We start from the raw sequence: 20,604 nt of genomic DNA, 5'->3' as shown, positions 1-20,604 counted from the left end.
GGAGCCGTCTCCTGGGGGAGGGCCAGGAGAGCAGGCTGGACTGGCCTCTATGGAAGGACCACATGGCATGGTCTGACCTGGGTCATGTGGGGTCTGCTGGAGCCTAGGCCTGTCGCTGACTCTCCTCTCCCCACAGCAGCTTCCCCACCATGCTCAGCCCCTCTGATAGGGAGAGCAGCAGCAGCAGCAGCAGCAGCCCCAGCATGCTGAGCCTTGGGGCTGGGAGCAGCGAGGACAGGGAGCCAGAGGGAGAGGAGAAAATCTGCGCCGTGTGCGGCGACCGAGCCACCGGCTACCACTTCCATGTCATGACCTGCGAGGGCTGCAAGGGCTTCTTCAGGTGAGGGCCCCCCTGGTGCCATCGCCCTGCCAACTCCAACTCCCTGGGCCTGAGTCTTTCCACCCCATGGGGCTGGAGAGGGTAAACACTGCCCCCTATTGGCACTGCGCAGGCAGGGCTCTGCCCTGGGTCACACCCAACACCCCTCAGAACAGGGAGGGTTAGGGTGTGGGGGTGCAGTGGTGTGTATACATGTGTGCATAGGGTATGTGTAGTGTGTAATGGTTTTCTTATGTGCTTGTATGTGAGGAGGTGTGCAGTGAGATGTGCGTGTTTGTAGGGGTTTGACTGATATTGCGACCGCATGCAGCATCTCAGGGGACCGTGCTGTATCCAGTTTATGAATGGTTGCTGTATCTTTGTGACCTGGGATTGGAGCAGCTCCATGGGAGAGGGTTACCACAGCTCTGCCAGGACCTAAAAACAGCAACGGGGGAGGTGATTCCTACAGCCCTGGTGATTGTAAACAGCTCTGGAGAGGTACCACCCTGGGGTGGTTTGCAGAGACTGCTTTAGGGCAGGGCAGTCACAGAGGACAAAGGAAGAGGGTGCGTTACAAAGGCTGAGTTTGAACAGATTCAGGTCTGAACTTGCTGAAAGGTTGGAAAGGCGGCGGGGCCGGGCCTGTCTGGTTAGTGCATGTGCACAGCTTTCTCACCGTTACCCTTCCTCTGGGATGCTTTTGTCCTTCAAATACATGTGCTCTGCTGGGGAAGGGCTGGGGGGTCCCTGGTAACAGCCCAGGCACTGTCTTTGGCGAGAAGGCGTGATGCAGGTGCTGGCCTTGCTGGGGATGTCATAGTGTAAAGCAGGGGGCTGTGCAGCCTTAAAGTGCTGCTCAGGAGGGAGCGAGATGTGGGTCTTGGCCCAAGTGAGGTGATGGCTGGGAGCTGGAAGCCTCAAGAAGGGGCCCTCAAGAGACCACAGAGCAGGAATACAGGTGCAGTTACCCTCAGCTGTGAGGGGGTGTAGTGTACAAGGTGTATGTGTAAACTGGTGTTTCTCTAAGGGATGTGTATGTTGTGGATGTGTATGGGTGTGTGTGTGTGTTGATGTGCATATTTGGGGTGTGCACTGGGATGTTTATGTGGGTGTGTCTGTGCGGGGGGTATATGAGTGTGTATTGGGATGTGTCTGTATATTGGGGTGTGCAGGAGTGTGTTATGCACTGGCGTGTGTATATCAGGAGTGCACATTGGGATATATATGTGGGTGTGTACCCAGGTATGCGTATGCATTGGGGTGGGCATGTGTGCATAGCATGTCTGTGCGTTGGGGGAGGGTGCGGTATGTGTTTGTGTGCACACAGGCAATGCCCTGGCTCAGTGTCTGTTGTGTCCGGCCCTCATGGCAGCTGCCCTGTGGCTGTGTTGTCCTGTGGCTCACAGCCGGCCATGTGCTCGTCTCCCCGAGTGTTTGCTGCTGCTGACCCCAGGTTTATCTCAGCTGATGCCCAGGCAAGTACAGCTGTGCCAGTGACGCAGGGTGCGGCTGGGACACTCTGCTGGGCATGACTGTCCAGGCCTGTCCCCCCCTGCAGGGCTCAGCTGGCACTGGCTCAGCTTGGATCCCAGGCCCTTGTCCACTTGCCCAGCCCCCCAGATTCACCCAGGTCAGCTCTGGCTCCAGCCAGGCTGCGTTTCGGCAGCACTCAACAAGGTCCCTGCTCTAGGCCACTGTGCAGATTCCGGTCATGTAATGGGATGTGCTGACTGAACTGGGCCTCACCTGCTGCCTCCTGCAGCTGCCAGCCTGAGACACGTGCCAGCCCGAGCCACATGCCAGCCCTGATGGGCAGCAGCATCCCTGCATGGCTAACCAGGGTAACTACCCACTGCACAGTACTGCCGGCGACCTGACACCCATACAGCACTCCCTACTGTGCCTCCACCCCCCGATCCCTGCGGCCCAGTGCCCCCTAGTGCCAGTCTGGGGCACTGGGGTCATCGCTGGCTGTGCAGGGCGAGTGCCCCTTCTGCTCCCTGCAGCACCGTGCCCCAGTGCCACGCTGAGCCACATGCACCACTTCCTGCGGCATGCTGCATGTTCCTTTGAGGTCTCCCATCCCCCTGCCCCAGAGTGACTCTCTTTCATTGTGAGGCTTATTCTCAGGGAAAGGTGTTGAGGTTTCAGGACTTTGGGGCAGCTTTAATGCTTGTGCCTTCTCCTCCACTCAGGGAAGAAACAGTTCTAGACTCCCTGGTTGATCCAGATGGGCTTGTTCCGGGCATTGCAACTGACCGGGACAACCAATGCCTGAGATGACTACTGCGGGCAGGGCCCAAAGCCTCTTCCCCATGGCTTCTTGCAGCACCATTTACCATTCTGTGTGTGTGCACACGCTGGCATAGCCATCTGTCTGTTTGTGTGTGCTGGAATAACCATCTGTGAGTGTCAGAGCAAGCATAGGAAGTGTGGGCCTACCCATCTGCATAGGGGGCAGATCTCGGGGGAGCAGAGAGCTGGCACACCCCGACGCGTTGGCATGTTACATGTCTGTGTTGCTCAATACCTGTGCCAGCACCCCCCGCCCCCCTGCCCAGACACACAGACATGGCGACCCTGCGTCAGGGAAAGCGTAGCTGGGACGGTTTGGTGGAGAGGAAGCTAGGAGCCGGCTCCCCCAGCTCTATCCCACAAAGCAGTGCCTTGCAGCTGGAAATGACCCAGAAGCCCCTGCTCCTAGCAAGGATGCTGCACGTTGGTTTGGGCATCTGAGTGCCTGGATGGGAGGGGAGCAGGAGCAGCAGGCTGTGCTGTACCCGGCAGGGATGCAGTGCTGCATGGAGCAGGCTGGGGATGAAGCCAGCAGAAGGCTGGGAGGGGACGGCGGGTCGCTGAGGAGTGCCGGGGCTGCCTGCCTGAGTTGCTCTGAGCCTTGCGGTGCCAGGTCCAACGGGATGCCCACTTGGGGTTCTCACTGTGAGGGGCAGGGAGGGCTCCCTGACCCTCTCCCAGGGCAGGGGGAGTCTCTCCTGTCCCCCAAGCCCTCCCCTCTTTTACAGGCGGTCCATCAGCAAGGGCGTCTGCTTCACCTGCCCCTTCACCCACAACTGCACCATCACCAAAGCCAAGCGCCGGCAGTGCCAAGCCTGCCGCCTCCAGAAGTGCCTGGCCGTTGGCATGAGGAAGGACAGTAAGTCGGGGCTCGGCTCCCTGCCCTCCTGCAGCTGGTGTCTGGTCCTGGGGAGGTTGGCAGGGGAAGTGCAAGGGCCACTTTCCCCAGGACATTGGCACTCAGGGAGTATCTGTGCTGCAGCCTTGTCAGCCTGGGGGTGCTCCCCTCTGGGCTCAGGCACCTTCCGTTAACGAATGCCCCAGCGGGGGGATGCCAGGCTAGAGGAGTGCAGGGCTGATGCTATGTGGGAATCCCAGCACAGCACAGCCATGCGGGGGGTTGGCTAGCAGGGTGCTGGGCTGGTCCCATGCGGGGGGTCCCGGCTGGCAAGGCGATGGGCTGGTGCCATGCGATATGTTCCAGGTCACTGTTGCCTAGTACTCACCCCTTGTTGCCCCCCAGCAACACCCCTGCTGGTGACAGCAGAGCCACCCAGCCACTCTCTGCTGCATCTGCTCTGTCCCCATCCCCATCGAGCAGCTGGCAGGGAGGGAGAAGAGGATCAAGCCATCAGCAGTGTCAAGGCACGCAGGGGCCTTGGAGCGTCACCCAGAGGAGTAGCCCCTGCATCACTGGGTGCTGGGCAGATAACTCACTGCGGGGACTGGGCAGATAGGTTGTTGGGGGGCTGTGGGGATAGCTCACGGGGAGGCTGGGTCCTGAATGCATAGTTGGCTGGGCAGACAGTTCGCTGGGGGGGCTGGGGGATCTGCTTGGATAGCTCGCTGGGGGGGGGGCTGGGGAATCTGCTTGGATAGCTTGCTGGGTGCTGCGTGGATAGCTCGCTGGGGGGGGCTGGGGGCTGCATGGATAGCTCACTTGGGGGACTAGGGGTTGTGTGGACAGCTCACTGGGCTGCTTTGTGCTTCCCCTGTGGAGCAGCCAAGGTCTCTGATTTGCAGCATGTATCTGCTATCTGACTCCAGTACTGGCTCTGGAGAGTCTGCCTGCCCGGCCCCGAGTCCCCCCACCCTCTGCCGGTGCAGCCCCAGCTCAGAGAAGGGTGGCTGGTGCCCCTGATGCGTTAAAAGCAACCCTGTCTGGGGGGGCTGCATTGGCCCCCTGGAGAACTGTCCCATAACACTGGGGGTGGGGGGGAGGCTCTCCTGGTGGAAGTGACTCTCCTGTCTTTACTCCCATCACTGCTGAGTGTCCAGCTAACACACGCTGCCATGTCCCTGGCAAATGCCAGGAGCACCCAGGCTTATAGGGCCACAAGGCCATACCCCTTCCTCCAGGACTCACAGCACTCCATCATGCTGCCGTGGAGCAGGCAGACTCGCCCAAGGGCACTGGTGAGCCCCCTTGAGAGCTGGAACCCAGGAGTCTGGAATCCCAGGCACCTGCTCTGCCCACTAGACCCCTCTCCGTCCCACAGCCAGGAAGAGAACCCTTGCAGCCTAGTTTCAGCCTCTCTTTTTACCCACTAGACTCCTGCCCTTTTCTGGCTGGGGTTTCTTCCTAGCTCTAGGATGAACCCAGGAGTCCTGACTCAGCCCTGCTCCTCCACCACTCTCCCCAGCCCAGAGCTGGGATCAGAACGCAGGAGCCCTGGCTCCCAGTCCCTACTCTCCCACTAGGCCCCGCTCCCTCCAGCTGGTTTGCCAGGAGGGCCATGGAACCCATGGCTGGGGCAGCGCCATGCTGAGCTCCCCAGGCTCTCGGGCGGGGCTGAGGGAGACGAAGCTGGGAGGCATCTGTCAGCGTGGGCCTGGGGAGTCGTTGCTGGGGCAAGCCCCTCACCCCTGCCCCGTGGCCTGGCAGTGATCATGTCAGAGGAGGCTCTGCAGATGCGCCGGGTCCTGCGGAAGCAGAAGCAGCAGGAGCGGGAGCTGGCGGGGGAGCCAGCGGAGCTGACAGAGGAGCAGGAGCAGCTCATCAGCATCCTCATCGAGGCCCACAAGAAGCACTTCGACTCCGGCTTCTCCCAGTTCATGCATTGCCGGGTAAGAGCCCCAGCCCCCCCGTAGCACCAGGGCAGCCACACCCCCGCTGGAACCAGCCCCCCATACACCAACCCAGCTCCCCCCGCAAGCAATGGGGCAGCAACTGCCCCGAGAGCCACCCCCCTGTGGGAAGCAGCCCCCCCATACACCAACCCAGCTCCCCCCGCAAGCAATGGGGCAGCCACTGCCCCGAGAGCCACCCCCCTGTGGGAACCAGCCCCCCCATACACCAACCCAGCTCCCCCCGCAAGCAATGGGGCAGCCACTGCCCCGAGAGCCACCCCCCTGTGGGAACCAGCCCCCCCATACACCAACCCAGCTCCCCCCGCAAGCAATGGGGCAGCCACTGCCCCGAAAGCCACCCCCGGCGGGAACCAGCCCCCCCATACACCAACCCAGCTCACCCCCGCAAGCAATGGGGCAGCCACTGCCCCGAAAGCCACCCCCCTGTGGGAAGCAGCCCCCCCATACACCAACCCAGCTCCCCCCGCAAGCAATGGGGCAGCCACTGCCCCGAGAGCCACCCCCCTGTGGGAACCAGCCCCCCCATACACCAACCCAGCTCCCCCCGCAAGCAATGGGGCAGCCACTGCCTCGAAAGCCACCCCCCCGCAGGAACCAGCCCCCCCATACACCAACCCAGCTCCCCCCGCAAGCAGTGGGGCAGCCACTGCCCCGAGAGCCACCCCCCTGTGGGAACCAGCCCCCCCATACACCAACCCAGCTCACCCCACAAGCAATGGGGCAGCCACTGCCCCGAAAGCCACCCCCGGCGGGAACCAGCCCCGGGCACACTGATCCAGCTCGACCGCGCTCTCGGCCCGGCCAGCAGGGCCTGGGGCGGCGGGGGCTGCTCAGAGCCTTCCCCCTTCGCTGGGGCTGGAAGCAAAACAGCTGCTGCGGCAGCCTCACGCCCCACGGTTGAGCCCAGCTGCCATTGGCTACCTGAGTCACATGCTGGGATTCCTGCTCCCTGATTGGATCGGGCTGGTTACCGGGCCACGTGCTGGCATGGGGCAACTTTCACATCTGCCAGGGTTGGAGTCTGTTCTCCACTCAGGGTGCCCTCCTGCCCCCCTTCCCCACACCTCTGCACCCCCTCCCTCCTGCCCCCATCCCCCTCCTACCCCCCCTCCTGCCCCCCACCCCTCGGTCCCCCCAACCCCCTGCCCTCCCTCCCTCCTACCCCCAGGTCCCTCCTGCCCCCACCCCTGTCACCCTCCACCCCCACCCCTCGGTCCCTCCTGCCCCCCACCCCCGTCTCCCTCAACCCCCACCCCCACCCCTTGTCATGGAGTCCCGGGGCGATGCTCTGGAACTGCTCCCTACGAAGCCAGGCAGGACTCTGGGGAAGTCTCCTCTCTGTGAGCAGACTGTCTGCAGGACACACAGCTCACACAGTTTCCACCTTCCTGGGTCTGACCTCGCAGCATTCAGCATCCTCTGCCACTCCCTGCGCTTCCCACAGCAAGTCCGCCCAGGCAGGCTCCTGGGGAAGCCAGAGGGTCCTGCACCCCAACTTCGCAGTCAGACGTGACTCTCAGCCATCCAGTAAAACAGAAGGTTTATTAAACGACAGGAACACAGTCTAAAACAGAGCTTGTAGGTGCAGAGAACAGGACCCCTCAGCCGGGTCCATTTTGGGGGGCAGTGAGCCAGACAACCACGTCTGCACTTCACTCCATGTCCCAGCCAGCCTCAAACTGAAACTCTCTCCGGCCCCCCCTCCTCTGGGCTTTGTCCCTTTCCCGGGCCAGGAGGTCACCTGGTTCCTTTGTTCTCCAACCCTTTAGCTCTCACCTGGCAGGGGGGAAGCGCCCAGGCCATCAGTTGCCAGGAAACAGGGTGTCGGCCACTGTCTGTGTCCAGACCCCTGCACACACCTGCCCTTTAGGGCTCTGCAATGATCATACACCCTTATCCCACCACCTAGGTACTTAAGAACTGCCTAGGGGAAACTGAGGCACCCCCACACTATTCAGAGGAAACATTAAGAACAGTTCCGCTTCGTCACACCCCTCTGCCCCACCCCTCCCTCCTACCCCTCACCCCCATCCCTCTGTCCCCTCTGCCCCTCCCAGCCGCCTCTCCCTCCAGCCCCACCCTTCCGTCCCCTCTGCCCTGCCCCTCCCACCCCCTCTCCCTCCAGCCCCACCCCCACCCCTCTGCTCTTTCTGCCCCTCCCAGCCGCCTCTCCCTCCACTCTGCCCCCTGCCTCCCATCCCCACCTCTCCCTCCAGCCCCACCCCCCCTTCCTCCTGCCCCTCCCAGCTGCCTCTCTATCCCCTCTGTCCCCCCTCCCTCCTGCCTCTCACCCCCACCTGTTCCTCCCTCCTGTCCACATCCCCTCCTCCATCCTAGCCAGGGGTGGGCTCAGGCTGCCCTGGGCAGAGCCCACCTGCAATTCCTGTGGGAAGGGGCATTCAGGGAAGGTGAACAGAGACACCACCTGGGCTGATCCCAGCAGAGCTCCCGAGCCGGCCAGAGCAGCCACGCGTCTGCACCCTCCTCACTCAGGCCCAACTGCAGCTGCAGCGTCTGTACTTGCGGATCCTGTGCACGAAGTTCTGACCCCCAGGTCCCAGCTTCTCCCCGAGATTGGCCTCGGCAGAGGACCCGCAGCCACGGTGTGGAAGCGGCGCTGGGGTTCGTAAACCATGGCGTCTGCAGGGCTGCACCCCAGCGGGCCATGGGAATTGGAGCAGGTGCACCCAGCAGTCCAAGGCTCAGCTGTATCACAGGGCAATGCACCAGGGGGCTCGCCACACCCCAGAGTCAGCCACCTCTCCACAGGGCCAGTTCCACTGACAGCAGCAGCACTAAGGCGCTGACTGGGGCTTCTGTCTCCCCAGCCCCCGGTGCGATTGTACATCCACAGCCTGAGCCCTCAGAGCACCCAGGAGCCCAGGGTTCCCCAGGTCCTGCAGGGGGTCTTCCAGCCTGAGGAGGGCGGCCCCCTGGCCCCCTTGCAGAGCCTGCCGGAGGACATGCTGCCTGACAGCTTCTCCATGCTGCCCCACTTCGCCGACCTCAGTACCGTCCTCATCCAGCAAGCGATTAAATTCGCCAAGGAGATCCCAGCCTTCAGGTCAGCACGGCTGGGCTCCCGCACCCCGAGGAGCGGGGAGGGGGGCAGCTGGGGGCAGGCGGCTCAAACTGCCTGGCTGGAGGGGGAGTGGGAAACAGGAACTGAGACCCTGAGAGTCTGACAGGCCCAGCTCAGCACGGCTAGCATCTGCTTTACCCCGCTCCTACCCCCTGCATCTCCCTCAGCCCCGCCCTGCCGCATCCCTGCTCCCCAGCCCCACCCTGCTGCCTCCCTAATCCCCCCCCTGCACCCTTCAGCCCCGCCCTGCCGCATCCCTGCTCCCCCACCCCCCTTGGCCCCACCCTGCTGACTCCCTGTTCCCCCCACCACAATGCCTCCTGCACCCCTCCCTGCCACATCCCTGCTCCCCCACTGCCCCTCAGCCCCACCCTGCCACATTCCTGTTCCTCCCACCCCGACCCCTGCCCTGCTGCATCCCAACTCCCCGCCTCGCAACCCCCTCAGCCCTGCCCTGCCACATTCCTGGGTCCCCTTCCCCCCACTGCTCTGCACCTTATTCACCCAGGCCATGTCCCTGGGCCCCCTCCCACCTGCTCCCCCTCAGCCCCACCCTGCCGCATCCCTAATCCCCCCCTGCACCCTTCAGCCCCACCCTGCAACATCCCTGCTCCCCCATCCCCTCAGCCCTACCCTGCTGCATCCCTACTCCGCATCCTCACCCCTTCAGACCTGCCCTGCCAAATCTGTTTCCCCCACCCCAACGCCCTGCCGCATCCCTACTCCCCCCTGCACCCCTCCCTGCCACATCCCTGCTCCCCCACTGCACCTCAGCCCCACCCTGCCACATTCCTGTTCCTCCCACCCTGAGCCCTGCCCTGCTGCATCCCAACTCCCCGCCCCACAACCCACTCAGCCCGCTCTGCTGCATCCCTGGTCCCACCCCCGAGCTCTGCCCTGCCTCATCCCTGAGGTCCCCAGTCCCTGCTACCCCACCCCCTTAACCTCCCCCCCCCAGCCCTGCTTCATTCTTGGGCCATTCCCCACTCCCCTATTGCCCTGTATCCCACTCAGCCCAGCCCTACTACATCCCTGGGACCCGCAAATCCTGCTCCCCCATCTCCCTGCTCAGCCAAGTCCCCAGGCTCCCCGACCCCTGCTCCACCACTCCCCTCAGCCCTGCCCTGCCACTTTCCTGGGTCCCCCACCCCCTGCGCCCCACGGCTCTGCACCTTATTCACCCAGGCATGTCCCTGGGCCCCCTCCCACCTGCTCCCCCTCAGCCCTACATTTCCACATGCCTGGGCCCCCATCCCCTGCTGCCCCAGTGTACCCCCACCCCCCTGAACCTCCTCAGCTCAGCCCCCACAGGGTCCCTACCCCCCGCCCTCAGCGCCTATGGCCCTGGGCTGCTCTGTGCAGCTGCTCCCGGCCTGCTCTCATGCTCTCTCTCACTCTCTCTGGGAAGGAGTTTGCGGATTGATGATCAGATCTCACTTCTCAAAGGCGCCACTTTGGAGATCTGCCAGATCCAGTTCAACACAGTCTTCAACGAGGAGACCAAGGCCTGGGAGTGCGGCCAGCACTGCTACACCATCCAAGACGGTGCCCTGGGTGAGTCCCTCTGGCGCAAGGGGCAGGGGCTGGGCTGGCCCAACTCCCCTGGGTTCTCTCTGCTTCTAGCTCCCTGCCAGTGGGCCCCAGTGTCCCCCACAGGGGCTCCCACGGCCTGGGCTAGGGGAGCCCTGGAAGGGAATGTGGGCTGCCCTGCCTAGAATTCCCTGACAAGAACCGTGGTTCCCCCTGCACCCCGCCACAGCACTGTGCCCTGCCCTATGGGGGACTCACCCCCGGGCTGGCAGGAGGGGCTGGAATAGTGACTGACACAGCTACAACCCTGCACCTCATGCCGCACAGTGCCAAGCAGCGAGTGGCTGAGCACTGACGCTGTGGAAATGCTGCACGTGCTGTCCCCGAGGGACTCGCTGCCGCAGGGCATACGGGGCACAGGATCGCTGCCCGCTGCGACATGGGTGAGATCAGGTGGGCCGAGGAGATTTCCCAGAGCAGGGCCAGGCTAGGTGCCCTGGGGCCCATCTCCCGGGCAGGGGTGGCAGAGCCGTGGCCTGCTTCTCTCTGCGCTTCCAGGGCTGGAAGGCTGCAGTCCCCAAGGAGCAGGCCCTTCCCCACCCTGTCCTGTCCTGCAGTGCAGTGCACCTCTCCTAGCCACCCCCCAGCTCTGCACAGGCCCTGGCTCCAAACAGCCCGACTTCCCCGGGCTGTGGCATGCTGGCAGCTGAGCTCGGAGCCCTGGCCCCACTGGGGAGCCCTGGGCCAGCTAGCGCAGCTCCCCAATCACCCCCATCTCTGTCTCCAGCTGGGTTCCAGCAGATCTACCTGGAGCCGCTGCTCAAGTTCCACATTAGCCTGAAGAAGCTGAGGCTGCACGAGGCTGAGTACGTCCTGCTGCTGGCCATCGTCCTGTTCTCGCCTGGTAAGCCCCACTCCCGGCCCCCAGGATGAGCCCCGAGCCCCCCCAACCATGGGCCCTGAGCCGACCCCCCCGGCCCTCCCACCCTGCACCACCCCAATGGGCATGGTACTGGACAGTGTGATGGTACATGAGGGCATATCCGTGGCACCATCATTTGACCGGTGGAACTCAGTGTGCCCTGTGAGCAGGGGGTGGGCACTGAGCCCCCGCGGCTTGCTCTGTCTGCACAACAGGGTAACTCCCGCCCCTGTGCTTCCTGCATTGAGCCCTCCACATACATGCAGCCCGACCCCAGGGTACGTGGCCCCTGCTCTGCCTGCACGCTCATGCCAGGGCTGCCTTCTCCCAGACCACCCTGGCATCACCCAGCGCCACACCATCGACCAGCTGCAAGAGAAGATGGCCCTCACACTGAAGAGCTACATTGACCGACGGCATCCGCTGCCAGAAGGCAGGTGAGCAAGGGACTCCCTGTCCCGGGTCCACAGACTTGGTGCCACATGCTGGCTTTTTACCAGTCCTTGACAGTGCCAGTCAGTGTGCCAGACCCCCCAGGGGCCCCGATTTTCCACAAGGGCAGGCCATGTGGCCTCTCCGCCTCCGAGACTGAGCCCTGGGCCCCCTGCTCCACCCTGTGAGCTCTGCTCAGCCAGTCCAGCGTAGCCAGGCTCCTGGGCAGAGACTTGTTCCCTCTTCCTCAAGGAGCTGGGCACCTCAGCAACACAAAGAGCCGCTTCCAGCCAGAGCAGGTTTATTGGTGCCCTGGAGCATGGAACGGGGAGGCCTTAGGTAGCCCAGAGCAGCAAAGGGGAAGAGACGAGCCACCCGTCCAACACCAGGCTCTGCTCCCTGTGCCTGTGTGTGACCCTGGCCCAGTTCTTCTTCCCAGCCACCTCCTGCTGTCTCCCCCATTGTCTTCCTGCTGAGTTCACGCCTCCACTGCCCGCTGGGACCCCCACACTGAAAATGGCAGGTGTGGAGCCTTTAGTCCTTGGGGTTTCCATTGTCTCTCCAGGCTCCCAGCCAGCCCTTAATTATCCATCTGTGTCACCCCAGGCAGCTTCCTCATGGCTCCTGCTCTTTACACTCAGGGCAGAGCAACACAATGCCTGGGCACTGAGGCACATAGCGGAATTATAAAAATATTACCAAAATTCCCACATTCTTCCCCTCCTGGCCCCACATGGGCAGGTGAGTGAGGGTCCCCCACTAGCTTGAATAGCAAAGCTGGGGCAGGAGGAAGCTCCTGGCAGGAACAGGGCCCAAGACACTGAGCAGCCCAGCAGGGGACACTCACTACCATGACCCAGCCTGCGTGGCCTCACAGAAAAGGGCAGGGAGAACCCTTCCTGGAGCTCAGGTGTGTACCCGGCCTATCTCTGAGGTGTCTGGGCCTGTTACTTATGGGTGGGCTTTATCCTCACCCAGCCCCGGGAGAGATCTTCCCCCTGTAGGGCTGGGGACTGAGAGATTGGAGGGCAGATGAGGGGTGTCAGGCCCTGACGCAGGGTCACGTGGCTGAGTTGGGAATTGAACCCAGCTGTCCTGGGGCCCAGCCATGTGCCCCACTGGTGGGGTGGGATCAAGTGAGCCCCATGTGTCCTGGGCCTAGCGGGTGCAGCAAGCAGCCCAGGGAAGGAGGCCAGAGGCAAAGGCCATCAGATGGGGACTGGCGGGGGGACGCAGCTGTTCGGGGCCTCTGCCCATTGCCTGGACGTCCAGGCTTTCCCAGGAGCTGGGGGAAGCTGGCTCCTGCAGGGGTCACACTGACATGTGCGGGAGGAGGGAGCTGAGCACTGGCCCATGGGAGCCCTGATGGGGGCTCCAGGGTGTGGCGAGGCCAGGGGCCCAGGGCTAGGGACTGATTGCCCCTGTGCCATCGGCACCATGTTCCCCAGGGACCCTGGCCCCGGCAGTGACACCCACCCATTCAGCGGGCTGGGAGGCAACAGGCAGCCAGAGATGGCCGGGGCCAGGGCAGAGGGTCCCACTGTGCCCTCTGGGACTAGGGAGCAGAGCTGAGCACTCGGGAGATCCAGGCAGAGAGGATTGTAGGAACCGTCCCTGTGAGGTGGCTGGGTTCACAGCATCGCCGATGGCTCCAGTCTCCCCAAGTGCCTGCACCCCCAGGGGTCCAGCCTCGCTACCTTTCCCTCTTGGGGGGGATCCCCCACGTCCTCAACCCCAGCCCAAGCCCTGGGTCCCAGCAGGCCCCACTGGGGACGGCCCTGCTGCCACTCCCCTCTGGGACTGTGACCAGGGCTCACTATGACCACCAGAGCTTCCTTAGCAGAACCGAGCAGAGAAAGGGACCCTAAACCATGGAACAGTCTGTGTGGGCCTGTGTTGCATGGAGAGCTGGGGCAGGTGTAGCGTGTCTCCCCTCCCCGAGTCTGGGGGAGCAGGGTCAGGCCTGGCTTGTCTCCACCGCCCTGAGTCTAGGGGAGCTGGGGCAGGCCCGGCTTGTCCCCCGACCCCCCGCCCTGAGTCTGGGGGAGCTGGGGCAGGCCCGGCTTGTCCCCCGACCCCCCGCCCTGAGTCTGGGGGAGCTGGGGCAGGCCCAGCTTGTGCCCCCACCCCCCGCCCTGAGTCTGGGGGAGCTGGGGCAGGCCCGGCTTGTGCCCCCACCCCCCGCCCCGAGTCTGGGGGAGCAGGGTCAGGCCTGGCTTGTCTCCACCGCCCTGAGTCTAGGGGAGCTGGGGCAGGCCCGGCTTGTGCCCCCACCCCCCGCCCTGAGTCTGGGGGAGCTGGGGCAGGCCCGGCTTGTGCCCCCACCCCCCGCCCCGAGTCTGGGGGAGCAGGGTCAGGCCTGGCTTGTCTCCACCGCCCTGAGTCTAGGGGAGCTGGGGCAGGCCCAGCTTGTGCCCCCACCCCCCGCCCTGAGTCTGGGGGAGCTGGGGCAGGCCCGGCTTGTCCCCCGACCCCAAGGCTGTGGGAGCTTGTTCCTATGCAGTCCCTCACAAGGTCCTGTCTCTGTGCTCTGAGCCAGTCCAAAGCGCTGGGGTTGGTTCTCGTGTCCAGCTCTGGAGTCTCTCTCCCGGGAGTCAGCCCCCCCAGTTGCTCCCCCAGGACAGGGAGAACTTTGACCCCTCTGTGATCGCTCACATGACCGCACGCATGGACACTGCGCACCGATGCAGCCACATACATCCATGCCCAGCACCCAGAAATCACACACACACAAATCGCACAGCCACTTATACTTGCACTCATGCCTTAACACAACTGTAGACACACGCATCACAGCCATTTAAGTGTACGTCTCCCATGGCCATCTGTGTGCACCTGCTCACATGACATCCTGCAGCACACATACTTGTGTAACCCTTCTGCTAGGTGGAGCCAGCAGCAACCAGGGCCAGGTTCAACATCTAGGGGTTCGTTTTCAACAATATAACACAGAACCAGTTCGAGGCCCCACCCAGTGACCTGGGGAAATTACATACCACCCCTGGGCTCCTCTGAGAGGCAATACTTCCCCTCTCCAAGCACAGAGTCTGTGTGTAGAAAAGAAACTTTTAATGAGAGGAGGGAAGTCACCCAGCATTAGTTTGGGAAAATGCCACAAGCAGGATTCATAACCATAAAACTTTGAGCAGGACACCAGCATGCGTGGGGCAGACCCTTCCGCCTCATGTTCTTGAGTTCTACAACCAAACGTTCCTATACTGTGCCCCCCTCTGCTCCCTCACCACACCCCACTCACAGCGATTGTCCTTGGTCAGTGAGGACCCAGGGTTCAGAGGTGCAGCTTGCTGCTCTACCATCTGAGCACTTGTGCGGGCCAGCTGCCCCGCCAGCCGTTCGTTCCTCTCCACCTAGCCCCACCAGATGACTGGTTGCCACTTTCGCTGGCTGCTTCTGCCAGCCACCCACCTTCTGCTGCCATCTGCCTCTCTGCTCTGACCTCTGTGGGTCAGTCTCTTGGTAATTCTTGTTAGCCCTCAGCAGGCTGGGCAGAAACACTGCCCCACCACAAGGGATTTCAGCTCTTCTTGGGTACCTACAATAACAAAAGGCTCTGAATGAAGCCTATTGAGCTTTGTTTTGAATCATAGAATCATAGAATAACAGAGTTGGAAGGGACCTCTGGAGGCCATCTAGTCCAACCTCCTGCCCAGAGCAGGACCAATCCCAACTAAATCATCCCAGCCAGGGCTTTGTCAAGCCTGACTTTAAAAACTTCTAAGGAAGGGGATTCCACCACCTCCCTAGGTAACGTATTCCAGTGTTTCACCACCCTCCTAGTGAAAGAGTTTTTCCTAATATCCAACCTAAACCTCCCCCACTGCAACTTGAGACCATTACTCCTTGTTCTGTCATCTGCTATCACTGAGAATAGTCTAGATCCATCCTCTTTGGATCCACCTTTCAGGTAGTTAAAAGCAGCTATCAAATCCCCCCTCATTCTTCTCTTCCGTAGACTAAACAATCCCAGTTCCCTCAGCCTCTCCTCATAAGTCATGTGTTCCAGTCCCCTAATCATTTTTGTTGCCCTTCGCTGGACTCTCTCCAATTTCTCCACATCCTTCTTGTAGTGTGGGGCCCAAAACTGGACACATGAGGCCTCACCAATGTCGAATAGAGGGGAATGATCACATCTCTCGATCTGCTGGCAATGCCCCTACTTATACACCCCAAAATGCCATTGGCCTTCTTGGCAACAAGGGCATACTGTTGACTCATATCCAGCTTCTCATCCACTGTCACCCCTAGGTCCTTCTCTGCAGAACTGCTGCCTAGCCATTCGGTCCCTAGTCTGTAGCGGTGCATTGGATTCTTCCATCCTAAGTGCAGGACAGTGGGGAGAACCAGGTTAAACCAGACCAAGAGCCCTTAGGAAGAGGCCACATCTCCTGACTGGAACACTTATCTCTACCCCTCTGACTTTCACAGGGCTCTGGCCTTCCAGCCCTGGCTTAGCGAGTTGCTTTCAGCTGAGGGTGACCCCCTCAATTGGGGCAAGTTCAGTACAGTTCTGCTCCCCTTTAGTCATACAATGAAGATAACATTTCATTAGGTGATTTGTAACCCAACACCAGCCAAGCTGATCACTTGGAGCTACACAACTGTCTGCTGGCTACCTCGGGCAGAGTAGGTATGTTCACGGAAATACAGTTTGCTCCTGAAGTTCCTCCCCCTCCCCCACTAGGTGTCAGGGGAGAGCTCATTCAGACCCTGCTCACACTTGTATGCACAAGGCCTTATCACTAATATGCAGCCCTCTCCAGCACCCCCTCTGCCCCAGCCAGCCAGAGGTTGGTTTGCCTTTGGGCAGCTGGAAGCGAAAGGGCCTTTGTCGCGGGTGGGGGCGGTACAACACTGGGGTCACTCTCCCTAGCCAGGGAAGGGGTGGGCTCAGCCTGGGAGCCCCTCTCCCCAGTGGGACCCAGCCACCTCCTACCCAAGGGGCAGCTGCTTAGCCCAAAGGTTTTCAGTCTAGCCCCCCCGCCCCTGTGTGTTCCAGCCACATGCACCTCCTGTGAAACAGCCAGTTGGGGCTGGGGGGATGGGAGTTGGGACAGGACTCCTGGGCTCTAGTTCCAGCTCTGGAGGGGAGTGGGGTCTAGTGGGTTCATAGCCAAGGGGCTGGGACTCAGGACTCCTGGGTTCTGTCCCTGACCCTGTGCATAGATAGGTCCCTTCCCCCTCATGTGCCTCAGTTTTCCCTGTCTCTTACCCAGACTGTGTGGAATAGAGTCCTGGCAGGGGGGACGGGGCTGTTCTTGCCATGGTGCAGAGTGACCACTGGGGCAGGCGGGGCTGACACTTGGCTCCCTCTGCCCCAGGCTCCTCTATGCAAAGCTGCTCTTGCTGCTGACCGAGCTGCGGACGCTCAAGGTGGAGAACACACGGCAGATCCTGCACATCCAGGACCTGACCATCATGACACCGCTGCTCTCCGAGATCATCAGCTAGAGCCCAGAGACAGGACCTGCTGGCCAGCCCCCCTGGCTGGGGCCAGGATCCCACTGGACCGGGGCCCCTCTCGCTGAGGCCAGAACCTCACTGGACCAGGGCCCCTCTCGCTGGGGCCAGGACTCCACTGGACAGGGTCTGCCTCACTGGGGCCAGGACCCCACTGGACCGGGCCCACCCCCCTACTTTCCAGGCCCATCTGCTGCCCCCCAGCAGCTCAGGGACTCCTCGACTGAGCCCCGCAGCCAAACCCTGCTGCCCAAACTTGTTGATCCTCTCCCCTCCGCTCAGTGAATCCGACCTGCTCTCAGCTCCGGGAGCCTGGGTCGGCTGTGGCTCTGAGGAATCAAAACTGACCCCTCGGCTCAGCTGCGCCCCTGCCTGGCCAGTACCGCTTGTACAGAGCAGCCCAGGGACACGGCTGAAACAGGCCAGAACCAGCCTGCATCTGGACCAGACCCGAGCCTGACGCTTGAGCCCAGGCAGGCCCAGATGCTAGACGCTGCAGCCGGGCAGGGGTGGGACTGGGCATGTGGCCATTTGGCTGGACCTGCAGCTTTGGGGGCTCTCGCCTGTCTGCCCAGTGTCACCTTGGGCCAGTGTCTGCACCAGAGCCTAGCCAGGCCCAGCGCTGGGAGCAGGAGTGCTGCGCGTGGCAGACAGTAAGACACCAGGGCAGGAAGGGGAGTCCTACCCACAAGTGTGGCAGGCCCTGTGACTCCCCATGGCCTGCTCTGGGCCCAGCAGGCACGGTGGGGCTGCCCACTGCAGCTCACATGCCTGGAGGAGGGCCCTGCCCAGTATGTGCCAGCACCTGCAGCCAGCCTGGCAAGAGAGCCTGGCACGAGGCCTGCATCCCTCAGCCCTCCCCTCCATACAGTGCACCCCCAACCCTGACCCCTGCCTGCCGCGCCATTCCAGAACCTGTGTCTCGGCACTGCCCCACCCCACAGGGAATGAGCCCCCTGCCCCATACAGAGCCTGTCCCGCTCCATACAGGGCCTGGCCCTCAGCCCTGCCCCACCCCACAGGGAATGAGCCCCCTGCCCCATACAGAGCCTGTCCCGCTCCATACAGGGCCTGGCCCTCAGCCCTGCCCCATCCCACAGGGAATGAGCCCCTCAACTCTGATCCCCCACCCCAGTGTGGGGCCTGCCCCTCAGCTCTGCCCCACCCCAGCACAGGGGCTGCCCCTGTATGGGGCCTGCCCCTTGGTCCTGCCACACCTTCCCACCCCAGCATAGGACATACCCCCCTCAGTCCTACCCACCCCAGTTCACGGCCTGCCCCTTGACCCTGCCCCACCCTAGCACAGGATCAGCGCCCTCCCAGCCCGCCGGCCTGCACAGGATTGACCATTTTAAACAGGGAAACTGAGGCACCAAGCAGTGCTGTGACTTGAGCCTCTGGCTATTCGTTTCTCAGCCTGGCGCTCCCGAGCGCCATGGTTGTAGCTGCCATGAGCCCAAAAGTGCAGCCAGTGAAGCCGAGAGGGGCCCAGCTGGGGGCGAAGGAGATCAGCTGCCCTTGTAGGGTGCGCATGGTCTTATTGACTGGGTCCCTCCTGCCCCGTGGCCCTGGACATGGGGAGGGTGTTTGGTTGAGGGCTGTCGCTGGAGTTGTGAGTCCTCAGTATAGGCCAGTGCCCAGAGGCCCTGGGGTCAGTGGGCAAAGGACCCAGGTGTCCTACCTGTCCTGGGTGCGGCCGTTTACTCCAGCGAAACACTCCCAGTGTAGAGCGGGGGGGGGGGGGTGTCGGGCACCAGCTTTACCCAGGCCCCAATAACCCCCCCTTCACCATGCAGGGTGATGTGTCACCCCCTGCCCTAAGCACTTTTCCCTCCATCAGCCATGGGCCTGGCCCACACCTGGGACATCGCCTATGGCCACCCTACAGCTCCAGGTCATGCCACCATGCCAGCTCCATGGCTGTGTTTGGGGGCTCATGAGGGGATGGGCTGCTGGCAGCGTGGGCAGGGACGTGGCACTGTGACTCCTGGGGGCATAGCTTGGGGGGGACACATGACAGGCTGGGCTGCTGGGGGGGTAGGGGTAGGGCCATGGTGCCTGGGACATGTCTGTCACTAGCACACTTTAGGGGCCAAATTAAAGCCTCATTTATTTATTCACTCTCCTTGTGCCTCTAACGGGGGGCAGCCCCCCCCCCCCGGCTCCCAGAGCCCACCTACACCTGAGAGCTATTCCTCTGGGACAGTGACTTGGTGCAAGCCAGGCACCTGCTTGGGGGGCACGGGTGGGGGAGGCATTGAAAACATGGTCTACTCCTGGCACCCCTCATTCACCCCACTCTCTGTCAGGCCCCCCACGCAGTGCAGGGCCATTCTCCCCATTGTACACAGGGAGAAACTGAGGCACGGGGATGGGACCTGCCCCAGGGCACCCACAGAAACAGTGGGAGGTGAACCCAGGAGCCCTGGCTCCCTGGCTCAGCATTCAATTGGTCTGTTAGTGTCACGCAGTCTCCCCCAACACCCTCTCCCAGTCAAATGGCCCGCTCAGGTAGCTGGGAGACCCTGCCCCCTCCCCAATTCTGTCTCCTCCCCTCCCCCAGTTCCAAGGCCTCCCTCTCCCTAAGCACCTTTCCCAGGCAGCCTCCCCACCCCCACTGGCTCTCTGTCCTTGGTCACTGCCCTCCTGGCTTCTGTCCCTGACCCCGGCCCTCCCATCACTGCCCCTGCTCCCCCCCGCCATTACTGCTTCCCACTCCCCTCCAGTCACTGACGCCCACCTGGCTCCACTCTGCTCAGCCAAGGCTGCCTTGCTGAGGTGCCCCCTCAGGGCGTGACGCAGCCGGATGCTAGTCCCAGAGCCAGGCCTGGCCTGCGGGGGCTGCCGTTTGGCCCTGGGCAACGGTGGAAGGATGCCCAAGACACTGAGCAGAGCCCAGCCCTGCCCATGGGCAGCTCTTGAGCCAGTGTGGGGGCATCAGAGACGCTGCAGGAGGGAGGGCAGCCCAAGTAGTGCCCAGCTGGGCAGGGGTGCACACTGGGCACTGTGGGGCTGAGCAGTGGGGTGGGGTTGTGGGTGTGTGGCGCTCTGCAGCTGTGGGGGGAGGGCATGGGGCTGCGTGTGGCTGAGAGGGGTTATGCTGGGGGGGGCTGGCACTGCCCCTGCCATGCCCTGCTCCTTCCCAGCCTGGGCACTGGCTGGCTGAACGTGGCAGCTTCTCCCCAGGGCAGGCATGCTGCCAGGAGTTGGGCCCAGCTCCCTCCGTAGGGATGGGCTCGCAGCAGCCGCTGGTTTGGCTCTGTCTGCTGCCCTGGGATGTGCCATTCCCCACCCACGTGCACAGCTGGACACTTGCCCAGCAATCGCCCTTGGGGACATGCACCAGGGCCCTGGTCCTGTTGCCCCTGGGTTAACTGCCCCCCCACACACACACACAGTGGGCACACAGCCCTGGCTGGAGGGAGCCAATGCCGCTGCCTGCCACTGAGGGCCAGCCGTGCCAGCTGAGCCACGGTGCCCAGTGCAGTCGGAGGGGGATGTGCAGACGAGGCCTTCCCCAGCGTCCAGTGGGGATGCAGGAGGCCGCGCAGATGAGAGCTGGGGCACGTGGCCAGGCATGACCAACACGTGGCCAGGAGCAAGGGTCAGAGTGAGTGAGTCCATGTGCATAGCAGGTGTGAGGTGTGTGTGAGGGTGGGTGGGTGTGCTAGTGGCAAGATGTGTGTGTCTCTGTGTGTGTGATACTGGCAGGGGGTGTGTGGGTGGGTGTTA

General features: G+C 62.6%; 1 protein-coding gene across 1 annotated transcript; it reads left to right on the top strand.

Annotated features, from left to right (window-relative positions):
• Nucleotides 1-149: 149 nt before the first annotated feature.
• NR1I3 (nuclear receptor subfamily 1 group I member 3) lies at nt 150-16,863 on the top strand. Its single transcript, XM_077841126.1, has 8 exons — nt 150-340; nt 3,346-3,476; nt 5,223-5,404; nt 8,257-8,492; nt 9,919-10,064; nt 10,828-10,944; nt 11,294-11,399; nt 16,734-16,863. Exons 1-8 carry the CDS (start codon nt 150-152, stop codon nt 16,861-16,863), a joined length of 1,239 nt encoding a protein of 412 aa, XP_077697252.1.
• Nucleotides 16,864-20,604: the final 3,741 nt, after the last annotated feature.

This window comes from Eretmochelys imbricata, chromosome 24 (assembly GCF_965152235.1).
Source record: "Eretmochelys imbricata isolate rEreImb1 chromosome 24, rEreImb1.hap1, whole genome shotgun sequence".
NCBI lineage: Eukaryota > Metazoa > Chordata > Testudines > Cheloniidae > Eretmochelys > Eretmochelys imbricata.
The sequence above is the reverse complement of the archived record's forward strand: the minus strand, read 5'-3'. Positions and strand labels throughout refer to the sequence as shown.